Source organism: Anolis sagrei, chromosome 7 (assembly GCF_037176765.1).
Source record: "Anolis sagrei isolate rAnoSag1 chromosome 7, rAnoSag1.mat, whole genome shotgun sequence".
NCBI lineage: Eukaryota > Metazoa > Chordata > Lepidosauria > Squamata > Dactyloidae > Anolis > Anolis sagrei.
In genome coordinates this window covers 23,460,949-23,482,270 of record NC_090027.1, presented here as the reverse complement: position 1 = coordinate 23,482,270, position 21,322 = coordinate 23,460,949, and the positions used below count along the sequence as shown (strand labels likewise).

The 21,322-nt window shown below is 43.0% G+C and overlaps 1 protein-coding gene across 1 annotated transcript in view; it reads right to left on the bottom strand.

Moving 5' to 3' along the window:
• Window positions 1-21,322, bottom strand: part of FER1L5 (fer-1 like family member 5) — an 86,748-nt gene that overhangs the window by 9,595 nt on the left and 55,831 nt on the right. Inside the window, exons 33-41 of the mRNA XM_067470863.1 lie at window positions 20,728-20,841; window positions 17,786-17,908; window positions 16,160-16,315; window positions 14,445-14,536; window positions 11,028-11,198; window positions 9,513-9,661; window positions 8,129-8,268; window positions 4,123-4,211; window positions 2,484-2,579 (exon numbers count right to left, since the gene is read on the bottom strand). Coding sequence (XP_067326964.1) covers window positions 2,484-2,579; window positions 4,123-4,211; window positions 8,129-8,268; window positions 9,513-9,661; window positions 11,028-11,198; window positions 14,445-14,536; window positions 16,160-16,315; window positions 17,786-17,908; window positions 20,728-20,841 — 1,130 coding nt within the window. The remainder of the gene's footprint in view (window positions 1-2,483; window positions 2,580-4,122; window positions 4,212-8,128; window positions 8,269-9,512; window positions 9,662-11,027; window positions 11,199-14,444; window positions 14,537-16,159; window positions 16,316-17,785; window positions 17,909-20,727; window positions 20,842-21,322) is intronic.

The following is a 21,322-nucleotide window of genomic DNA, read 5'->3' as shown; positions in this document are numbered from 1 at the left end:
GTCATTTCAATGCATTTCAAAGGGAAAATTCACTTTGTGATAAGAATGTTTTGACTTAAAAACATGATCACAGAGTGAATTAAATTCATAAGTCAAGGTATCATGCTAGTAGCTTGAGGAAAGTGGTTCCAGACTTTCATGACAGCTGAAGCCATGAATATCTCCCTTTGTTGTTGTTCATTCGTTCAGTCGTCTCCGACTCTTCGTGACCTCATGGACCAGCCCAGGCCAGAGCTCCCTGTCGGCCGTCACCACCCCCAGCTTCTTCAAGGTCAGTCCAGTCACTTCAAGGATGCCATCAATCCATCTTGCCCTTGGTCGGCCCCTCTTCCTTTTTCCTTCCACTTTCCCCAGCAGAATATCTCCCTGCTTAACAGATTAGAGAGATGATGGGCCAAAACTAACAAAATGAAGCTCAACAGGGACAAATGCAAGTGACTCCACTTAGGCAGTAAAAATGAAATAAAAAGATACAGAATGGGGAATGCATGGCTTGAGAGAAGTATGTGTGAAAAAGATCTTGGAGTCCTCATGGACAATAAGTTAATCATAAGCCGACAATGTGATACGGCAGCAAAAAAATCCAATGGGATTTTGGCCTGCATCAATAGGAGTCTAGTGTCTAGATCCAGGGAAGTCATGCTACCCCTCTATTCTGCCTTGGCCAGACCACACCTGGAATCACACTGTATCCAATTCTGGGCACCACAATTAAAGGGAGACGTTGACAAGCTGGAATGTGTTCAGAGGAGATTGACTCAAAGGATCAAGGGTCTGAAAACAAGCCCTATGAGGAGCAGCTGAAATTGCTGGGCATGTTTAGCATGAAGAAGAAAAGGCTGAGAGGAGACATGATGAGAGGGCCATGGATCAAGATGGGAGTGGAATATGTCATAGGGAGGAGGGAGCTGCTGCCCTGGAGACTAAGATGCAATGGAACAATAGCTTCAAACTACAGGAGATTCTACCTGAACAAGCGGAAGACATTCCCGACTGTGAGAGCTGTTCAACAATGGGATTTTGGCCTGCATCAATAGGAGCATAGTGTCTAGATCTAGGGAAGTCATGCTACCACTCTATTCCGCTTTGGTTAGACCACACCTGGAATATTGTGTCCAATTCTGGGCACCACAATTCAAGAGAGATATTGACAAGCTGGAATGTGTCCAGAGGAGGGCGACTAAAATGATCAAGGGTCTGGAGAACAAGCCCTATGAGGAGCGGCTTAAGGAGCTGGGCATGTTTAGCCTGAAGAAGAGAAGGCTGAGAGGAGATATGATAGCCATGTATAAATATGTGAAAGGAAGCCACAGGGAGGGGGGAGCAAGCTTGTTTTCTGCTGCCCTGGAGACTAGGATGCGAAATAATGGCTTCAAACTACAAGAGAAGAGATTCCATCTGAACATGAGGAAGAACTTCCTGATTGTGAGAGCCGTTCAGCAGTGGAACTCTCTGCCCCAGAGTGTGGTGGAGGCTCCTTCTTTGGAAGCTTTTAAACAGAGGCTGGATGGCCATCTGTCAGGGGTGATTTGAATGCAATATTCCTGCTTCTTGCCAGAGGGTTGGACTGGATGGCCCATGGGGTCTCATCCAACTCTATAATTCTATGATTCAACAGTGGAACTCTCTGCCCCTTCTCTTTAAGCTAAACATGCCCAGCTCTTTAAGCCGCTCCTCATAGGGCTTGTTCTCCAGACCCTTGATCCTTTGAGTTGCCCTCCTCTGGACACATTACAGTTCAGAGTCAACACCTCCCTTCAATTGCGTGGCCCAGAATTGGACACAGTGTGATTCAGGTGTGGTCTGACCAAGGAAGAATAGAGCATGGGGAGAATTACTTCCCTGGATTTAGAGACTAGACTCCTAGTATGCAAGACAAAATCCCATTGGCTTTTTTTGCTGCCGCATGACACTACTGACTCACGTTAACCTTCCTCCCCGAGAGGACTACAAGATCATTTTCACACTTTTTTTTGTCATGTCAGGAGCTACTTGAGAAACTGCAAGTCGCTTCTGGTGTGAGAGAATTGGCCGTCTGCAAGGACGTTGCCCAGGGGACGCCAGGATGATTTGATGTTTTATCATCCTTGTGGGAGCCTTCTCTCATGTCTCTGCATGAGGAGCTGGAGCTGATAAGAGGGATCTCATCCACCTTTCCCCGGATTCGAACCTGCGACCTGTCCTTCAGTCCTGCCGGCACAGGGGTTTAACCCACTGCGCCACTGAATGGTGTCAAGCCAGGCATCATCCCCCATTCTGTCTCTGGTCATTTCCTTTTTGCTGCCTAAGTTGAGTATCTTGCATTTGTCCAAGTTGAACTTCACCGTGTTTGTTTTAGCCCATCATATCTGTTAAAGATCATTTTGAATTCTGCTCCTGTCTTCTGAGGCTATCCCTCCCAATTTGGTGATGTCTGCAAACTGATGATCATGCCTTCAAACCCTTCATCTAAGTCATGATAGACTATGTCATTTCCCATTTACCCTTTGACATAAATATCGCTCATCCTGTCTCCAAAAATGTTGGTGTCTTCCAAGTCCACATCTTTGGTGTTCCAGATGATGACACGCAGTTCATACCTAGAAGGAAGTAGAGAAGTAGGTAAGTCTGGATATTGAGAAGCGTTTTTGGATCACCTCTGAACAAAAGATTGCTCCAGGTACTTCCAGGCTCTCAAATGCTAATCAAGGTGGTCAGTTGAAACATTCACACCTCGCTCCAGCAGACAAGAGTCCTTTGTCCCACCCTGGTCCATCCACAGATATATAAACCCTTTTTCCTACTTCCAACAGACCTCACTACCTCTGAGGATGCTTGCCATAGATGCAGACGAAACGTCAGGAGAGAATGCCTCGAGAACATGGCCATATAGCCTGAAAAAACCTACAACAACCCAGTTTTTGGAGAGTTTTCCCCAACCTTCAATGTCTTCTGTTCTTTCCACTCACTCTAAACATCGCTAAGTTTTAAGAAGATTTAAGGCTGCACTTACATTAGTTTGCAGCAAACAACAACCAAAAGTGCCATTTGCCACCAACATTATAACTGTACTGAAGATAAAGAAATTTTGGGGAAGGCATCTTTTTGGTGTGTATTCTCTATCAGTTTAGTTTAATGGGGGATGAGGGAAGAGCCACCTTTAATTTTTGTGCTATGCAGTTTTTAGTTGGTAAATGTGCCGTCACACTCAGACACTATAAAAATAAAACTAAGATGTGCTTCTGGGCGAACTGCGGATGTCTTTCTTAAAAGCATGAGATTCCCAGAAACTGAGGCTACTACAGGTTTTGAACATCAAACTAGAATATTTATTTCTCAAAGTCCTTGCAGACTTGGCACAGCTTGTCAAACTTACAAACAAAACAATCAATTTGTGAAACCATAGAGGTGTTCTTCCTTTCCTTTTTCCTCTAGTCATTGAGTTGCCTTCCTCCAAATGGTAGAAAAAATCCTGAGATCTTTTTACCCCAACCCTGAGCCACTATCTTTTAGAAAGCGTAGGCCTTCCCCTATTCCAGCCCAAGGTTAGTTTTGGAGATGAAGCAAATAGTGCTCAATAACTACCTCAATAGCCCTCAATAACTATCTCAATAGTCCTTTATACTAAATAGCTCAAAATCTCAGTATGCTTCTCTATAGCTCAATACCTATCTATCTATAACTCAATTACCTATCTATCTATCTATCTATCTATCTTAAAGACTCAATTAAGACTCAATTAACTTTTCTATATCTCAATTGCTATCTATAACTCAATAGTATTTACAATGATTCAGAGCTCCCTGACTGGCCTAACACCACATCTGAGGCTTTTCTCTGAAACTGAAGGAGGCAAGGGAGATTCCAAAATGGAGATCTCAAGCCCAGGAAAAAGGACAGATTCCTAACCCAAAGAGATACTTTCTAAACCAATAGCTGCAAAAAGGCCTGCAGGCTGGCTTTCCAGACTCTGATGTTGTTAACTTTCAGGGTGCAGCTGAAATTGTCGCAATCCTGGGGAAATGCAAAAGAATGCTATCCCATGCAGCTAAAAGGCAATGTAAACCATGCTCCTGGAAGATGGAACAGTAAATACTAATTTCTATTTGTAATATGTTATTCATATGTCATGCTTTCACTTACTTATTTGGCTGCCTTGGGATGATATCAAAAGGAGGTCCTGGCTCACCTAAGCTCTCTGGGAAGATGTCCACCCACATCTGCACCTTGCCCTGGGAGAGCAAAGAACCACAAATAATAGTGAACCATAAAGTTTTGATTGGGACAAATGTTGGAGGTAATAATAATAATAATAATAATAATAATAATAATAATAATAGCCCAGGTGACAGCAGGATTGAAGAGAAACAACTGGAAAAGCTGATACAATATGAGGATTTAAAGACCAAACTGCAAAGACTCTAGCACAAGCCAGTAAAGATGGTCCCAGTGGTATTCGGCACACTGGGTGCAGTGCCTAAAGACCTTGGCCTGCACTTAAAACACAATCGGCACTGACAAAATTACCATCTACTACCAACAAGAACATCTAATCACCTCTCAACAAAAGATTGCTCCAGGCACTGCCAGACAATCAAATGCTAATCAAGGTGATCAGTTGAAACATTCACACCTAGCTCCAACAGACAAGAGTCCTTTGTCCCACCCTGGTCATTCCACAGATATATAAACCCTTTGCCTAGTTCCAACAGACCTCACTACCTCTGAGGATGCTTGCCATAGATGCAGGCGAAACATCAGGAGAGAATGCCTTTAGAACATGGCCATTTAGCCCAAAAAAACCTACAACAACCCAAAATTACCATCTGCCAGCTGCAGAAGGCCACCTTACTGGGATCTGCACACATAATTCGCCGATACATCACACAGTTCTAGACACTTGGGAAATGTCTGACGTGTGATCCAATACAACAGCCAGCATAGTGATCTTGTCTGCTGTCGACTCATCTTGTGATTCAAATAATAATAATAATAATAATAATAATAATAATAATAATAATACGAGGGGTGTTCATTAAAGATTTCCCCTGACTCACTTCCCATGGACTGAGAGCAATGAAACTTGGCCCAGTGACCTCTCCATCAGTGCCACTTCTCCTTTCTTGACAGGTGGCTCCAAAAGCCACATTGTGACTTCGGAAATCAGTCTCATCACTTGTAAAAGGCTTGCCCTTCAAAAAATAACTTCCTTGGTGGAGAGAGATTGAAGTTCAATGGTGTGAGGTTGGGTGAAGAAGGAGGACACGGTAGAATTTCAAAGCCACAGGAGCATGCTTCCATTTGGGCAAACAAGTGAATTGTGAACTGGAGTATTGTCTTGCAGAAGGCAGACACCTTGGGTGAGCATGTCACATTGTCTCTTGGTTTGCATGGCCTCCCGCCATTTCCAAGCAGTGAAGCCTAGTCTGCCCCAGTGATCATGGTCCCATTGGCTAGGAAATCCCTCAAATCCTACTCCATGCTGGTCTCAAAATCCTGTGAGCATGACCTTGCTTGCTGAGAGTTGGGCACGTGCATTCTGTGGAAAGCGGTGAGTCAGGATACTTCCATTGAATTGACTGGACTTGAGTCTCAGGATCAGAGTGATGGGCCCAGCTTTCACCCAGTGTGATCAGTCTGTTGACAAAATCCTCCTGGTTTCGATGGCACATCATTGTCAAGAGAGCCAGAGGGCATGCGACTCAGTCCTGCTTCAGCCGGTGAACCCAGTAAGTGGAGACCTTATGCAGGTGAAGATCTTGCATGATTTTTTTCCATGGACCCCACACTCATGGTGTGTTCATCAATAGCAGATTGGGGTCACCCTGGAATTGGAGCTGTTTGCACCGAAGTCCGACCACATTGGAACTGACGATGTCAGTTCTTGATTCCATCATATTTTATTTATTTATTAATTTATTATTTGAACTTATATGCCGCCACTCCCCTGGGGCTCGGAGCGGCTTACAAAAACAGGCTAAAATCGAACAACAATTTAAAAACAATTTAAAACAATTTAAAACTAGCAATATCAAATATCAAAGGCCTGTCGAAACAGATATGTTTTACATGCCCTGCGGAAAGTTGATAAGTCCCGCAAGGCACGGACTTCAGGTGGCAGAGTATTCCAGAGTGATGGTGCCACTGCTGTAAAGGCTCTGCGTCTGGTTGCTGTTAGACGCAAGGTCTTGACACTGGGAATTTCCAACAAATCTTGGTCTTCAGAACGGAGGGATCTCTGGGGTTGGTAGGGGGTGAGGCGGTCCCTCAGGTACATCGGCCCTAGACCATGCAAGGCCTTAAAGGTGAGTACCATCACTTTGAAAGTGATCCGGTGCTCAATTGGTAACCAATGCAACTGTAGTAAGATTAGTGTTATGTGGCTTCTCATAGGAATTCCCGCAAGAAGCCGAGCAGCTGCATTTTGTATCAACTTGAGCTTCCGGATCACCGACAGAGGAAGGCCAATGTAGAGGGCGTTACAGTAGTCCAGTCTTGAGATAACCATAGCCCGGATCACTGTAGCTAGGTCGTCCCTGGACAGGTAGGGAGCCAGCCGTCTAGCCTGCCGCAGATGAAAAAGCCGGTTCTGCTAACGGCGGAGACCTGGGCCTCCATCGTCAGCAGAGGGTCCAAAAGGACTCCCAGACTCCTTACCAATGATGACGGGGAAATATGATGGGGAACCCTCACCATGGACCTCTTTCATCTCCTCAAATATCTCCTTTTGTGTGTGCAGGGAAGGCACAATGAAATTACCCCCGACAGATGGTCATAATAATAATAATAATAATAATAATAATAATAATAATAATAATAATTCGAAGGGACCTCTAAAGACCATCTAGTCAGTGTTTCTCAATCTTCCTAATGCCATGACCTCTTAAGACAGTTCCTCATGTTGTAGTGACCCACAACTATATTATTTTCATTGCAAATCCTAACTGTAATTTTGCTACTGTTAGTGAATTGTAATGTAAATATCTGGTATGCAGGATGTATTTTCATTCACAGAAACAAATTTGGCACAAATACGATACGAACAAATTTGAATACTAGTCAGGAGAGGGGATTGATTTTGTCATTTGGGAGTTGTAGTTGCTGGGATTTATAGTTCTCCTGCAATTCAAGAACATTCTGAACTCCATCAACAATAAAATTGGATCAAACTTGGCACACAGAACTCCCAAGACCAACAGAAAATACTTGAAGGGTTTGGTGGGCATTGACCTTGTGTTTGGGAGTTGCAGTTAATCTTCATCCAGAGAGCATCATGGACTCAAACAATGATAGATCCAGCTCAAACTTGGCACAAATACTCAACATGCCTAAATGTGAACACTGGTGTAGTTTGGGAAAAATAGACCTTGACATTTGGGAGTTTTAGTTGCTTGGATTTATAGTTCACCTACAATCCAAGAGCATTCTGAACACCACCAACGATGAAATTGAATCAATGTTGGCAAACAGAACTCCCACAGTTTTGGAGCTGTAGTTCACCAGAGATGCAAACAATGATGGATCTGGACCTCACTTTGCACGAATTCACAATATGCCCAAATGTGAACTGGTGGAGCTTGGGGAAAATAACCTTAATATTTAGGAGTGGTAGTTGTGGGATTTATAGTTCACCTACAATCAAAGAGCATTCTGAACCCAGTCCACAATGGATCTGCACCAAACTTGGCACACTACCTACATGGCCAACATGAATACTGGTGTTTATTTTTGAATTCTGGGAGTTGTGGTTCACCAAAAAGTCAGAGAAGGACAGGCAGAGAGATTTTCATCCTTCTCTGCCAAAGAGGTTCCTAAGACCATCAGAAATATGTGTTTTCTGATGGTCTTTGGTGACCCCTCTGAAACCCCTCTTGTGACCCCCCCGCGGTGTCCCGACACCCAGGCTAAGAAACTGATCTAGTCCAAGGACCTTCTGCCTTCATGCAGTAAAAGCACAATCAAAGCACCCCAACAGATGGCCATCCAGCCTGAACAGCAGCAGCAACAACAACAGTTGGAAGAGACCATCTAGTCCATCAAGGACGAAGCTCATTAAACTGCGGATAAGTGGAACAGATTCTATATCGGTTCTGTGGATACTGGGTTTGTGCTGCATAGCGAAACCATTGGCTAAATGGTCAGGGTTTACCTGGTCGATCCCCGGATGGGCTGCACTGTAAAGGGTGCGCGTCTCAATGTGTTCCGGCACCAGTCCACAGGTACGGAGCAGATAGAGGGCAAGGCGCTCTTTGGGAGGCCCCAGGTAGTCATGCAAAGGCGGCTGGGTCTCTGGAAAAATGGAAGTGGCTGCAGTAAATGAGGAAAATGGGCTTTGGAGTCTGTGTTTAGCATTGCAGCCAACATCCAGTGCATTAGTGAACCTTGTAGGATCCTATTTGCATTAGCTTGGCACTTTGGAACTCGGAGATGTAGGTTGCCAATCTATATAAATAAAAATGTAATGTTCGCTTGTGGGATTAACAGAACTCAAAAACCACTGGGGGAATTGACACCAAATTTGGACATGAGACACCTAACAACCCAATGTATGTCCTTCACTAAAAAAAAAATTGATTTTGTCATTTGGGAGTTGTAGTTCTTGGGATTTATAGTTCACCTACAATCAAAGAGCATTCTGAACCCAACCAACGATGGAATTGAACCAAACTTGGCACACAGTACTCCCATGACCAACAGAAAATACTGGAAGGGTTTGGTGGTCAGTGTCCTTTGGTTTTGGAGTTGTAGTTCACCTACATCCAGAGATCATTGTGGACTCAAACAATGATGGATCTGGACCAAACTCTACACGAATACTCAATATGCCCAAATGTGAACACTGGTGGAGTTTGGGGAAAATAGAATCTTGACATTCGGGAGTTGTAGTTGCTGGGATTTATAGTTCACCTACAATCACAGAGAATTCTGAATCCCATCAACAATAGAATTGGGCCAAACCTCCCACACAGAACCCCCATGTGGGCCACAGCAAAATCATTGGACGAATTGACACCAAATTTGGACACAATACATCTATCAGGCAAACGAGTGACCATCACTCACAAACACACTGAAAAACACAGCAGAAGAGACTTACAAAGCCAAAAAACAAAAATTACATTACAATGTATGCGCAAAACCACACACACACACACACACATATATATGCAAACACACATATACACAAATATATACACACATAAAACATGCACAGACTGGGCCACAACAACGCATGGCAGGAGACGGCTAGTAGTAAATGTTCCTCTTTATGGCTGGTGGGTATGGATCAGGAATGGGCACACCTTGGCCCTCCAGGTGTTTTGGACTACAACTCACACAGTTGTAGGGATTTGAAGCCCAAAACACCTGAGGGCCAAAGTTTGCCAATGCCTGGTATAGAGCATCATATGACACCCAAGACCGAGACCTAAGAGCCATCCAGTTTAACCATGTTCGGTCAACCAAACCACTGTCAACAGATGGTCATCCAGGACCAGGTTCTTCGCACCTTGGAGCCATTCTGAGCCACTCACCAAAGTCAGCCAGCTGGTAGGTCCTGCCCAAGAAAATGGCTTCGCTCCCATCTTCGGTTATCTGTGCCGGAGGCAAGTCTTTGGTTCGTGTATAATTGGCTAGGAGCTCCGTGGGGAGAAGCTGGTCTCTCCACTGAGTGGGACCGGCCCTGCGAGGAGGAGAAAGGGACTTTGATGAGACCAAATAGTATTGGCAAGTTGTATGTATGGATTTGAGCTGCACATTGTGAGACCCCCCTCCCAACACAGAATGCACGTGCCCAACCAACCAACCTACCCACATACACACATAATACATTGACATATATCTATATAGAAGATTGCATGAATAAGGTGCAACTTCAAAATGGTAAGATAGATGCCACCCTAATTCCTCTTGACTTAGATAAACATACCTATTCCAAAAAACAATACATGAGAGGCAAAATGAATACATGTATACATCTTAGCAAACTCAGTGCGCCTACTTCATGTATACTTCATACAGGTAAGAGATCTACTGATGTCCCCAAGAGGGAGCTGCTTAAGGAAAACATAATACAGGGTTAGTCAAAATGAATAGGCCACAGTAGGTTACAGTAAACATACATATTGGCCTATTCATTTTGACTAACCCTGTATTACCACGGGCATTATTGTTAGGTAGAAAATGCTGTATTAGATAGGAATGTATTGCAAATGTCTCCAGGGTGTGGAAAAATATAATTCTAATGCACATGTGTTCACAGCACAGTCCACTGAAGGATACTAGAGGGATAGCTCAATCATTTCCTGTGATCCATGGAGGAAAAATGTGAGTGGCGGATATGTTCACTTCCTCTTTGCTATGTGCTTTCTCTTTGCCATCTTTGATATATCTTGCCATGATCTCTCTGTATCTGTAATCCATCGCCACCCTCACTGTGTGTCTTGCTATGGTTGTGTTTACCAACAACAGACCTGTACCTGGTCTTGGTAACTACTGATTAAAGCCTCCAAAGGAGTTCAGACGAAAGCCAGAATTCAAGTGTCTTATTAAAGCGGTGAGCGGCAAACAAGGTCAAAGGCTGTGCTGTAAATCTCTGCTAACTACAGATAAAGACTCTGCCGTGTTTTGGTTTGATTCAGCTGCTTGCCTTGAGACAATCAGTCCCCTGTGCAGCTTAGGGAGGATGTGACAGAAGATGTGCCATAGATGCAGGTGAAGGAACTTATTCACGTAACTACACAGTGGGTGTTTTGTTTATTTATTTATTGTAACAAATCTTTCCCTATGCTATCCAAAACTATATATATATATATATATATATATATATATATGCAGCTAGAGTTACACTTAAAAATATACCTGTTCTGACACAAACAACTTCACCATGAGAACAAATCCTACAGAACCAATGTTGTTTTTAAATTGGGGACTGCCTGTACTTTGTTTCCTTAATGGTTTTGAGGTGTGTAGAAACAGGGAGTGGAGTCTGCATGGGATAATATCCTAAGGCAACCATATTGACAGCAAACCCAGTCCTTGCTGCTTACACACAGAAGGTCTGGGGCAGCCCACAGTTGGCCCCGAAGCGAGAGTAGAGACGGTTTTCCAAGTCGATGGTGGTTTCTCCAATGGTGTCGTCTGGCGGGAAGACATCAAAGTCGAAAAGGCAGACCTTCAAGTCCTTCTCTAATGGGATGCAGCACATGAGTTCATACATCCTGTGGGGAAGAGAGAAAAGCGTGTGAAATATAAACCCCTTCATTCCCTTTCTTTTGCCTCTCGGTTGCTTACTGCAATGGTAAGCCATTCCTGGCATGTGTATGTTTCTTAAATGGTGCCTAGCATATTTTGCTTTATGAATAAATACATATCAGAGTGTTTGAGGACCGGGACATCCGTAGGGATACCAAGGTGCTTGTCTATAAAGCTATTGTCCTCCCAACCCTGCTCTATGCCTGCGTAACGTGGACTGTCTACAGACGTCACGTGCAACTCCTGGAATGATTCCATCAGCATTGCCTCTGGAAAATCCTGCAAATCTCTTGGGAAGACAAGCAGACAAACGTCAGCATGCCGGAAGAAGCAAAGACCACCAGCATTGAAGCGATGGTCCTCTGCCACCAACTCCGCTGGGCCGGCCATGTTGTCCGGATGCCTGACCACCATCTCCCAAAGCAGTTGCTCTGAACTTATATTGCTCTGAACTACTCTGAACTTAAGAATGGAAAACGGAACGTTGGTGGACAGGAAAAGAGATTTAAAGATGGGCTCAAAGCCAACCTTAAAATCTCTGGCATAGACATTGAGAACTGGGAAGCCCTGGCCCTTGAGCGCTCCAGCTGGAGGTCAGCTGTGACCAGCAGTGCTGCATAATTCAAGGAGGCACGAGTGGAGGGTGAAAGAGAGAAATGTGCCAGGAGGAAGGCGTGTCAAGCCAACCCCAACCGGGTCCGCCTTCCACCTGGAAACCAATGCCTTCACTGTGAGAGAAGATGCGGGTCAAGAATAGGGCTCCACAGCCACCTACGAATCCACAAGGAAACCCATCATGGAAGACCATCTTACTCGTCCAACGAGGGATCGCCTAAGTAAGTAAGTACATATCAGAACTGCATTGCCCTTCCGGTGGCAGCGAAAACCCTTTTATTCTGGCTGAGAGATAAGCGGGATGCATAATAATAATAATAATAATAACAATAATAATAACAACTAACAACAACCTCACATATCCATGGGAGAAATGTTATAAGACTTAGTGCAGATATGCATAACAACAACTGGGCTGTAATAATAATAATAATAATAATAATAATAATAATAATAATAATAACAACAACCACCTCTGATGATGCTTGCCATAGATGCAGGTGAAACGTCAGGAGAGAATGCCTCTAGAACATGGCCATATAGCCCAAAAAACCTACAACAACCCAGTGATTCTGGCCATGAAAGCCTTCGACAATACAATAACAATAGTAATATACAACTCTCCTCATCTACAGGGAACAAAAGAACAGCTTGCCTCAGGGGAGCATGCTTGCTCTAACAACCTTAATCAGTGGCTGATGCCAAATGATAAACTCCCTCCTGGGCAGACAGAAGAGTAGACAACTTGGAAAGTGCTGAACAGGCTATGAGATGCAGAGCTAACTTTAAGAAATGGGGCCACATTCCACAACATGCGTGTGTGGAGAAGAGCAAACCACAGACCACATATTACAATGCAGCCTGAGTGTGCCGTCCGCCTAGACACTATAAAAAATAAGACTGCGACGTGCTTCTCTCTATAGCTGAGCAAACTGCAGTTGTCTATCTTGAAAACTTAAGATACTAAGCAACTGAGACTAGTATTGGTTTTAAACATAAAAAAGAATATTTATTTACACAAAGTTCTTGAAGACTTGGCACAGTCCATACAGTTGCAAACAAACAGTCAATAGATGAAGCTACAAAAATATTCTTTCTTTCCTATAGTTACAGAGGCAACCCTTTCTCCAGATGGCAGATAAGATTCTGGAATCTTAACACCCTAACCTAAAGCTGTTGTGGTTTAGAAAAAGGCAGGCTTTTTCCCTATCTATAACTTAAGGTCAGTCCTGGAGACAAAGTAGTCATGACTCTCTCTCTCTAACTATAACTCAATCTTTTCAACTAAGCTTATCTGTCTAAAATATCTCAACACAGCTCAATACACAATATACTATCTAAACTAACTCAGTATAGCTTAATACTTATCTATAATGTATAATATACTATCTATAGCTTACTCAGTTTATAGTTTTTGCATTGGTTCTCCCAGAGCTAACTGCCTAGCCATCAGCACGTCTGAAATCTTTCCTCAAACTGAAAAGGCAGGGGAGAGTCTAAAATGGAGATCTTTCCCTGGGAGAAAAGGCGGTCCCTCAACTCAAAGAGCTGCTCTCTAAGCCAATGGTTGCAAAGAGGCCTGCAGACTCTGATACTATTAACCTTTAGGACTCTTGCAAAGATGCAGCAGCCCTGGGAGAGAATGCAAGAGGAAGCAACCTCAAGCAACTATAAAATAAGGCAAATCAGGCTCCTGGGAGACGGAACACTGAGCCCTGCCATATACACAATGGAGGACCTTCTTATAGCAACACCAGAGGCACTCCAAGTGGCCAACTGCTAGTCAAAGGGCATTTAGCATCATGCTAAGTTTTTAACTTTATTTGTGGTTTTACTATACATTATAACTGTATTCTCAGTTTGCTTCTGACACGCTAAATAAATATTCACAGGTGATATGTTTTGGGATTTCATGTAAATATTCATGATCATCATCATCAAATGGAAATTGCAATGGGGAATAATGCATTTTCTTGGTGAGTATAATTTGTGAGATTTCCTGGTGTTGCATACATCTGCAATATTATTCATTGATAGGTTTAAAATGTAACCTTGCATTTCAGAAACACCAGGGAAGTTTTGCAATTACTATTATCATTGCTATTAGAATATAAACCTTTGAAGATTAACTAGGCAGCAGAATCATAGAATTCGAAGTGATCTTGTGGGCCATCCAGCCCAACCCCATTCTGCAAGCAGGAAATCTCATTCAAAGCAGTAGGCCTTTTCTGTGGTGGCCCCCCGGCTGTGGAACGCCCTTCCTATGGAGGTAAGATCATCCCCCTCGCTAATGGTGTTCCGAAGAAGATTAAAAACTTGGATGTTTGAACGGGCATTCGGTTAAACAGTGCAATGAATGTGATAATTACAGGAATGGAAATTTGGACGACGAATTGGATCACGACTCTAGTTATGAGATGCATTGTGTTGTCTATTGTTGTGTCAATATTGTATATTATGCTTTTATGGTTTTAAATTGTATATCGTTGATTGATTCTTATCCTTGTTGTAAACCGCAATGAGTCGCCTGTTGGGCTGAGAAACTGCGGTATACAAGTAAAGTAAAGTAAAGTAAAGTAAAGTAAATAAATAAATACCTCCCAAAGACAGGCTCCAAGGTGTTGGGGATATAATCATTTCTTTCACCAACGTTCTTCTTCCCAATCTTGATCCAGACATAGGGATCACACTGCAGGAGGAGAGTCCAAATAGGGGAGCATCTACATCAGTGTTTCTCAACCTTCCTAATGCTGCGACCCCTTAATACAGTTCCTCATGTTTTGGTGACCCCAAAGCATAATATTCTTTTCATTGCTACTTCATAACTGTAATTTGCCTACTGTTATGAATCAGCATGTAAATATCTGACCTGCAGGATGTATTTTTATTCACTGGACCAAATTTGGCACAAATACCCAAAACACCAAAAGAAAATTATTACAAGTTAATATGGAAATGGTACCTTAAACCAGTAAGAATAGCACATATAAATAAAAACTATTCAAAAAATTGCTGGAGAGGATGTCAAGAATCAGGAACATATATACATATGTGGTGGCAATGTAAATATGTAAATAATTTTTGGAGGAAAGTATTTAGAGAAATAGAAGATATAATGAATATTAAAATAGAAAGAAGTCCAAGTATAGCTTTATTATCATTATATAACAATAAACAATTGAAAAAAGAGGATAAAGAAGTGATAACAAAGTATTGTCGAAGGCTTTCATGGCTGGAATCACTCAGTTCTTGTGGGTTTTTTCAGGCTATATGGCCATGTTCTGAGGATGCTTGCTATAGATGCAGGCGAAACATCAGGAGAAATGCCTCTAGAACATGGCCATATAGCCCGAAAAAACCCACAAGAACTAAGTGATAACAAATGTATTAACAATAGCAAGACTGCTTATAGCAAGGAATTGGAAAAGAGAAATAAATATACAAATAGAAGAGTGGTACAAGGAAGTATGGAAACTGGCAATAAATGATAAGCTAATGTGTATATTAAAAGTTAAAAAAGGTATATGGAAACAAAGTGATTTTGATGATGTATGGAGAAAATTTATTGAAAAAGGATTAAAAAACAAAGAAGGAAAGTTACCTCCGCAATAAGAATTGAAATTTTGGACAGATGATATGTAAAAGCTGTGGCTTGGGAGCAGGGAGGGGAGCACAGCGGTGAGAGATAGACAATACGTATAAGCAGAAAATAACACTAGATACCAAAAGTATGGCAGGTTGTATCGAATAATATGTACCTGCTGTAAAACAAACAATGTATAACAAATGTATTGAATCATGATAAAATCATAAAAATATATTTTTTAAAAATACCAGGAGAGAATGCTTCTGGAACATAGCCAGACAGCCCGGAAAACTCACAGCACTCCAATGATTCCGGGCATGAAAGCCCTCAACAACACAATAAGGATAAGAATTCTCATAATAAGAATTCTAATAGTAAGAATTCTAATGATAAGAATAATTATATTTATAGCTTGAGACGCAAACATCTTCTTACAACGGAGAGGGAAACATCATGAAAGCAATTAAGGATAAAGAGGTTAAAAACAGTTCAAACTCCATGCAGTAGTTCTCAAAAACTTTCTGCTTCCAAAGAAAAAACAAAACAAAACCTTTTTATGAAGGATTCTCTAGCATAAAAAATCTACAGCTCCCTATGGAAGCCCAGTCTTCCCATGAATATCACAAAATAGAAACTGCAGTGGGAAATTATGCATTCTCTAGTTCGACGTAGTATGTGAGACATATGATTGTCCCAGAGAAGGAAATGAAATGCAGCTCAGATTACCAGGCCGTTTCTGTCCTTCGGCTGGAGGTTAAGGGCTCGGATGATATAGACCCGAACTAGGCACATCTGGCACACGTTTTGGGGAAGCTCCTGGAACTGGCGCGGAGGCGGAGGGATGTTGGGGTCTTCCGGTATGGGATAGATTCGGAAGAGACCCTGCGAAAAGAGGAATGCAGACAATATATCAACAAACATTATTTAAAAACAATGACGCAATAAAACAGACTCGTCAGTCGTATTGCCATTCCACTCTATGTCCCTTTAAAACTCTACATACATCTACTGTCCAAAGACCTGGTCCCAAAACCATGATTTTAATTTTTTTCTAAAAGCCAGGAGGGAGGGAACAGATCATACTTCACTTGGGAGCGTGTTCCATAGGCGAGGGGCCACCTGTGAGAAGGCCCTGTCCCTCATCCCCGCCAGACGCATTTGCGCTGTTGACGGGAGTGAGAGCAGGGCCTCCCCGGATGATCTTAGATTACGAGATGGGACATAGGGGTGGATGCGTTCGGACAAATAAGCTGATATGCACAAATACCCAATCTACCCAAATTTGAATATGGGGGGGGGGGGGTGTTAGGTGTGTGTGGAGGGTACGGATTTTGTCATTGGGGAGTTGTAGTTGATGGGAATTATAGTTCACCTATAACCAAAGAGCATTCTGAACAATCTATGAAGGAATTGAACCAAACTTGGCACACAGAACTCCCATGACAAACAGAAAATACTGGAAAGGTTTGGTGGGCATTGATGTTGAGTTTTGGAGTTGTAGTTCACCTACATGCTGTGGAGTCAAACAATGATGGATCTCAACCAGACTTGGCACAGATACTCAATATGCCCAAATGTGAACACTGGGAGTTGTAGTTGCTGGGATTTATAGTTCACCTACAATTAATGAGCATTCTGTACCTCACCAACAATAGAATTGGACCAAACTTCTCACACAGAACCGCCATCACCAACAGAAAATGCTATGTTTTCTGATGGTCTTTGGTGACCCCTCTGACACCTCCTGTGCCCTCCCCCCCCTCCCAGGGTCCTGACCTTGGGTTGAGAAACACTGATCTACACCAAGGTTCTCAAACTACACTCCACGGAGCCCTTGAGGCTCCATGGGTGATAGTGACGGCCTCTGCAGCACTATGCTTATTATTATTATTACAAAGGCTGCAAGGCAGAAGGGGGTTGGGCTGGATGGTCTCTGGCTTTTCTATTCTTATTATTATTATAATATTATAATAATATTATTATATTGTTATTACTATTTCTACCTGTTATCATTTCTTGGAGGCTCCCTCATACCAAACCTTGTTGGGTATTAATGTGGGCAGGAAAGACATCTCTGACACTATGTCGGAATGTTCATAAATCAAAGTGGCAGCCTTCCTGTGTTGCTGAAACATAGACCTGGAATGCCTCTTAATCCAATTGTTTTGGGCCAACTCTAACATTCCGAATCCAACCACAATCTGGACGAGAAGCATTGTTTCAGGAATGACCATATGTAGGACTCTAGTACATTTAATAATGTATGGAAATATGGATTTCCATCAATTGTATAGGCTTCTGAGGCAGTCCCAAAATTAAATATGATCCTTTTGAGAAAAGTAGAGCACTCGCCTTGAATTCTCCTCCAATTACGGGGTCCTCAACTGTGACCGTTTCTCGATACAGTATGAAGGTCTGGCAGAAATCCTGGAAGCCTTGAAACTCTGGCACTTCTTCAAGTTCACAGTTGTAGATCTAAAGAAGAAAGCAACAGGTGGAACAGAGATACATAGGATAAGAACACATTCAAAACTCCCCCAATAGATGGCCATATAGAGAATCATAGAATCATAGAATCAAAGAGTTGGAAGAGACCTCATGGGCCATCCAGTCCAACCCCCTGCCAAGAAGCAGGAATATTGCATTCAAATCACCCCTGACAGATGGCCATCCAGCCTCTGTTTAAAAGCGTCCAAAGAAGGAGCCTCCACCACACTCTGAGGCAGAGAGTTCCACTGCTGAACGGTTCCCACAGTCAGGAAGTTCTTCCTCATGTTCAGATGGAATCTCCTTTCTTGTAGTTTGAAGCCATTGTTCCATGTCCTAGTCTCCAAGGAAGCAGAAAACAAGCTTGCTTCCTCCTCCCTGTGACTTCCTCTCCCTGTGACTTATACATTGCTATCATATATCCTCTCAGCCTTTTCTTCAGGCTAAACATGCCCAGCTCCTTAAGCCGCTCCTCATAGAAGAAGACTTGACCACCATCCATTCCATTCTGAATGTTTCCATCTTTGAAGTTCATAGGAAGAGACCGCCAAAGGCCATCCACTCTCATAAAGCACACCTGGCACATGGCCATCCAGTATCTGTTCAGAAATCTCTAGAGCAGTGTTTCTCAACCTGGGAGTCAGAACCCCTGGGCAGGTTGCATATTTTCTGGGGAGATATGAGGCCTGATTCTCCTTGCTATCCATATTATCCCCCAGCACCACATTCCAGGAAGTTGTTTTTATTCCGGTCATCTGCACTGCCCAGCTTTCACAACTAGATCAGCATTTCTCAACCTGGGAGTCAAGACCCCTGGAGGGGTGTCACAAGGGAGTTTCGGTGTTGCCAAAGACCATCAGAAAACGTATATTTCTGGTGGTCTTAGGAACCCCTTTGGAAGAGAAGGCTGAAGATCTCTCCGTTTGCCCTTTTTTTGGAAACAGACAATGAATCCTCCCACCAAAAATCTCTTAGCCAAGGGGAGGTCTGTTTCTGAGACTCCAAGCAGGGAGGTGGGGTGAGAAGATCAGGCGTGCTTAGCACATGGCAGCGTGTTGCGTATGCGCGGGTGAGGGTGTGCAAGAGTGGACAGAGGCTCGCACCAGCGAGTCCCTTCAAGGCATGGGGGTTCTGTGTGGGAATGTTGACCTCAGATGATTAGCTGGGGTTCAGAATGTGCTTCGATTGTTCATGAATTATACATCCCAGCAACTACAACTCACAACTCCCAAATGTCAAGGTCCATTTCCCCCAAACTCCACCAGTGTTCACATTTGGGCATATAGAATATTCCTGCCAAGTTTGATCCAGATGCATTCAGTGCTCTCTGAATGTCGGTGAACTACAACGCCTAAACTCAAGGTCAGTGCCCACCAAACCCAGCATTTTCTGTTGGTCATGGGAATTTTGTGCGGCAAGATTGATTCAAAGCCCTAAACGCCTACCTGCGTGGCCGCATCTCTGTATACGAACCCACACGATCTCTCCGATCATCTGGAGAGGCCCTGCTCACAATCCCACCTGCGTTGCAAGCGAGGTTGGTGGGGACGAGGGACAGGGCCTTCTCTGTGGTAGCCCCCTGACTCTGGAACTCTCTCCCCAAGGACATTAGACAAGCCCCAACGCTGGCAGTCTTCAGGAAGAGCTTGAAGACGTGGCTGTTCCGGTGTGCCTTTCCAGAATAGGAAGCTCCTAGCATCATGTCCCAAATGCACTTTACTAGAGATTAAGATTGTCTGCACACAGCACTACCTCTAAAAACCTATACATTTCACCTTTCATGTCCAGCACTTTTAAATTTTATTCATTAAATTTGGCCCAACCTTAGTTTTAAATGCGTCATTGTGTTATTGTTTTTAATGTTTATTGATATTGCTTTAATTTTTTTTGTTTTGCTTTATGAGTTTTATTGTTGTATTTGTTATGCTGTTGTTTTATTGTGGGCCTTGGCCTTTTGTAAGCCGCACCGAGTCCTTCGGGAGATGTTAGCGGGGTATAAATAAAGTTAATAATAATAATTAATAATTCAATTCAATCGTTGGTGGAGTTCAGAACGCCCTTTGATCATAGGTGAACTATAAATCCCAGAAACTACAACTCCCAAATGACAAATGATATTGTCTCGAATTTTGAAATACTCCAAAATGGTCTGCATGAATGGCTGGGAGAGTGAGTGACACCTTTGCTTTCTGGGGGCTCAGTATCTACAAATCTTTATTTTCATGCACAAAGCTATTTAAAGCAATGTGTATACAATGGAGCAAAGATAATTTTCTTATCCAGATTTGGCTTCCATCTGCACGATATCTCTCTATGCAAATACAGGCATGCCATTATCTGAAAACAGCCCCAAATCGAAAATACAGACCACCTACTACAATGCAACCTGAGCCCTGACACATACACAATGGAGGATCTTCTTATAGTAACACCAGAGGCACTCCAAGTGGCCAGCTTCTGGTCAGAGGACATTTAACAGAATGCCAAGTTTGCGGGGGTGGGTGGGTGTTTTTTAAAAAAATACAGTACAACTGGTTCACTCCTGACATGATAAATAAATAAAATAAATACTTTTATCTCTTGATGGAGACCCAAAGTGGCAATGTGTGCAGTGTTATATGAAGAGAAAATATTGGCAGGAATTGAAAGCATTGAACATGTCCTTCCTACTGATTCTGTGGTCCATATTCCTCCACTGACTTAAGTTAGTTTGGTTATTAGTTTGGTTATTAGACCTTGTGATTGAAATATATAATTATGCCCACTGTTCTATCTGGGTGTCAATTACACTCTAACACAACACACACCTTCACCGTATCAAAGCCCCACTTTAGGTAGTTCCCACTCTTTGCCAAGTCGCCCGTTGTGACGTAGAACTTGCTCCACCAGTCCACTTCCTCCTCTTCCTCATCTTCTATGTACTAATAGAGAAACAACATGGGAACATTAGGGTTGTGTCTATAAGACATGCTTTCCAAGTTGGTCAAGAGTTGGGGCATGCTGCTATGTCCCTCTATTAGAAAATGGCCCAAAAACCTCCAGGGTCTTTTTATCCAATCAAACCCTGGAGGCAAGGATATTGTTCAGTAGGTTTATTTGATCAAATCACCCTGCTGAGTGAACGTAATGAAAATGTGCCACCCAAGACTGAGACTCCATTCAGGTTCATGGTCAATATCATCTTCTCTATCTCTTTCTTTGTTCTCTTCTGCTGCCAGCTATTACCAGTATTTCTGCCCTGCTTTTCCTTCAGTTCCCACTCCTGCATCCCGCTTCTACTATGGTGGTCAGGGGAGCTTTTGCACAATTAAAACTTGTGCGCCAGCTGTGCCCGTACCTTGGGAAGTCTGACTTGGCCACGGTGGTCCACGCTTTGGTTACATTCCATTTAGACTATTGCAA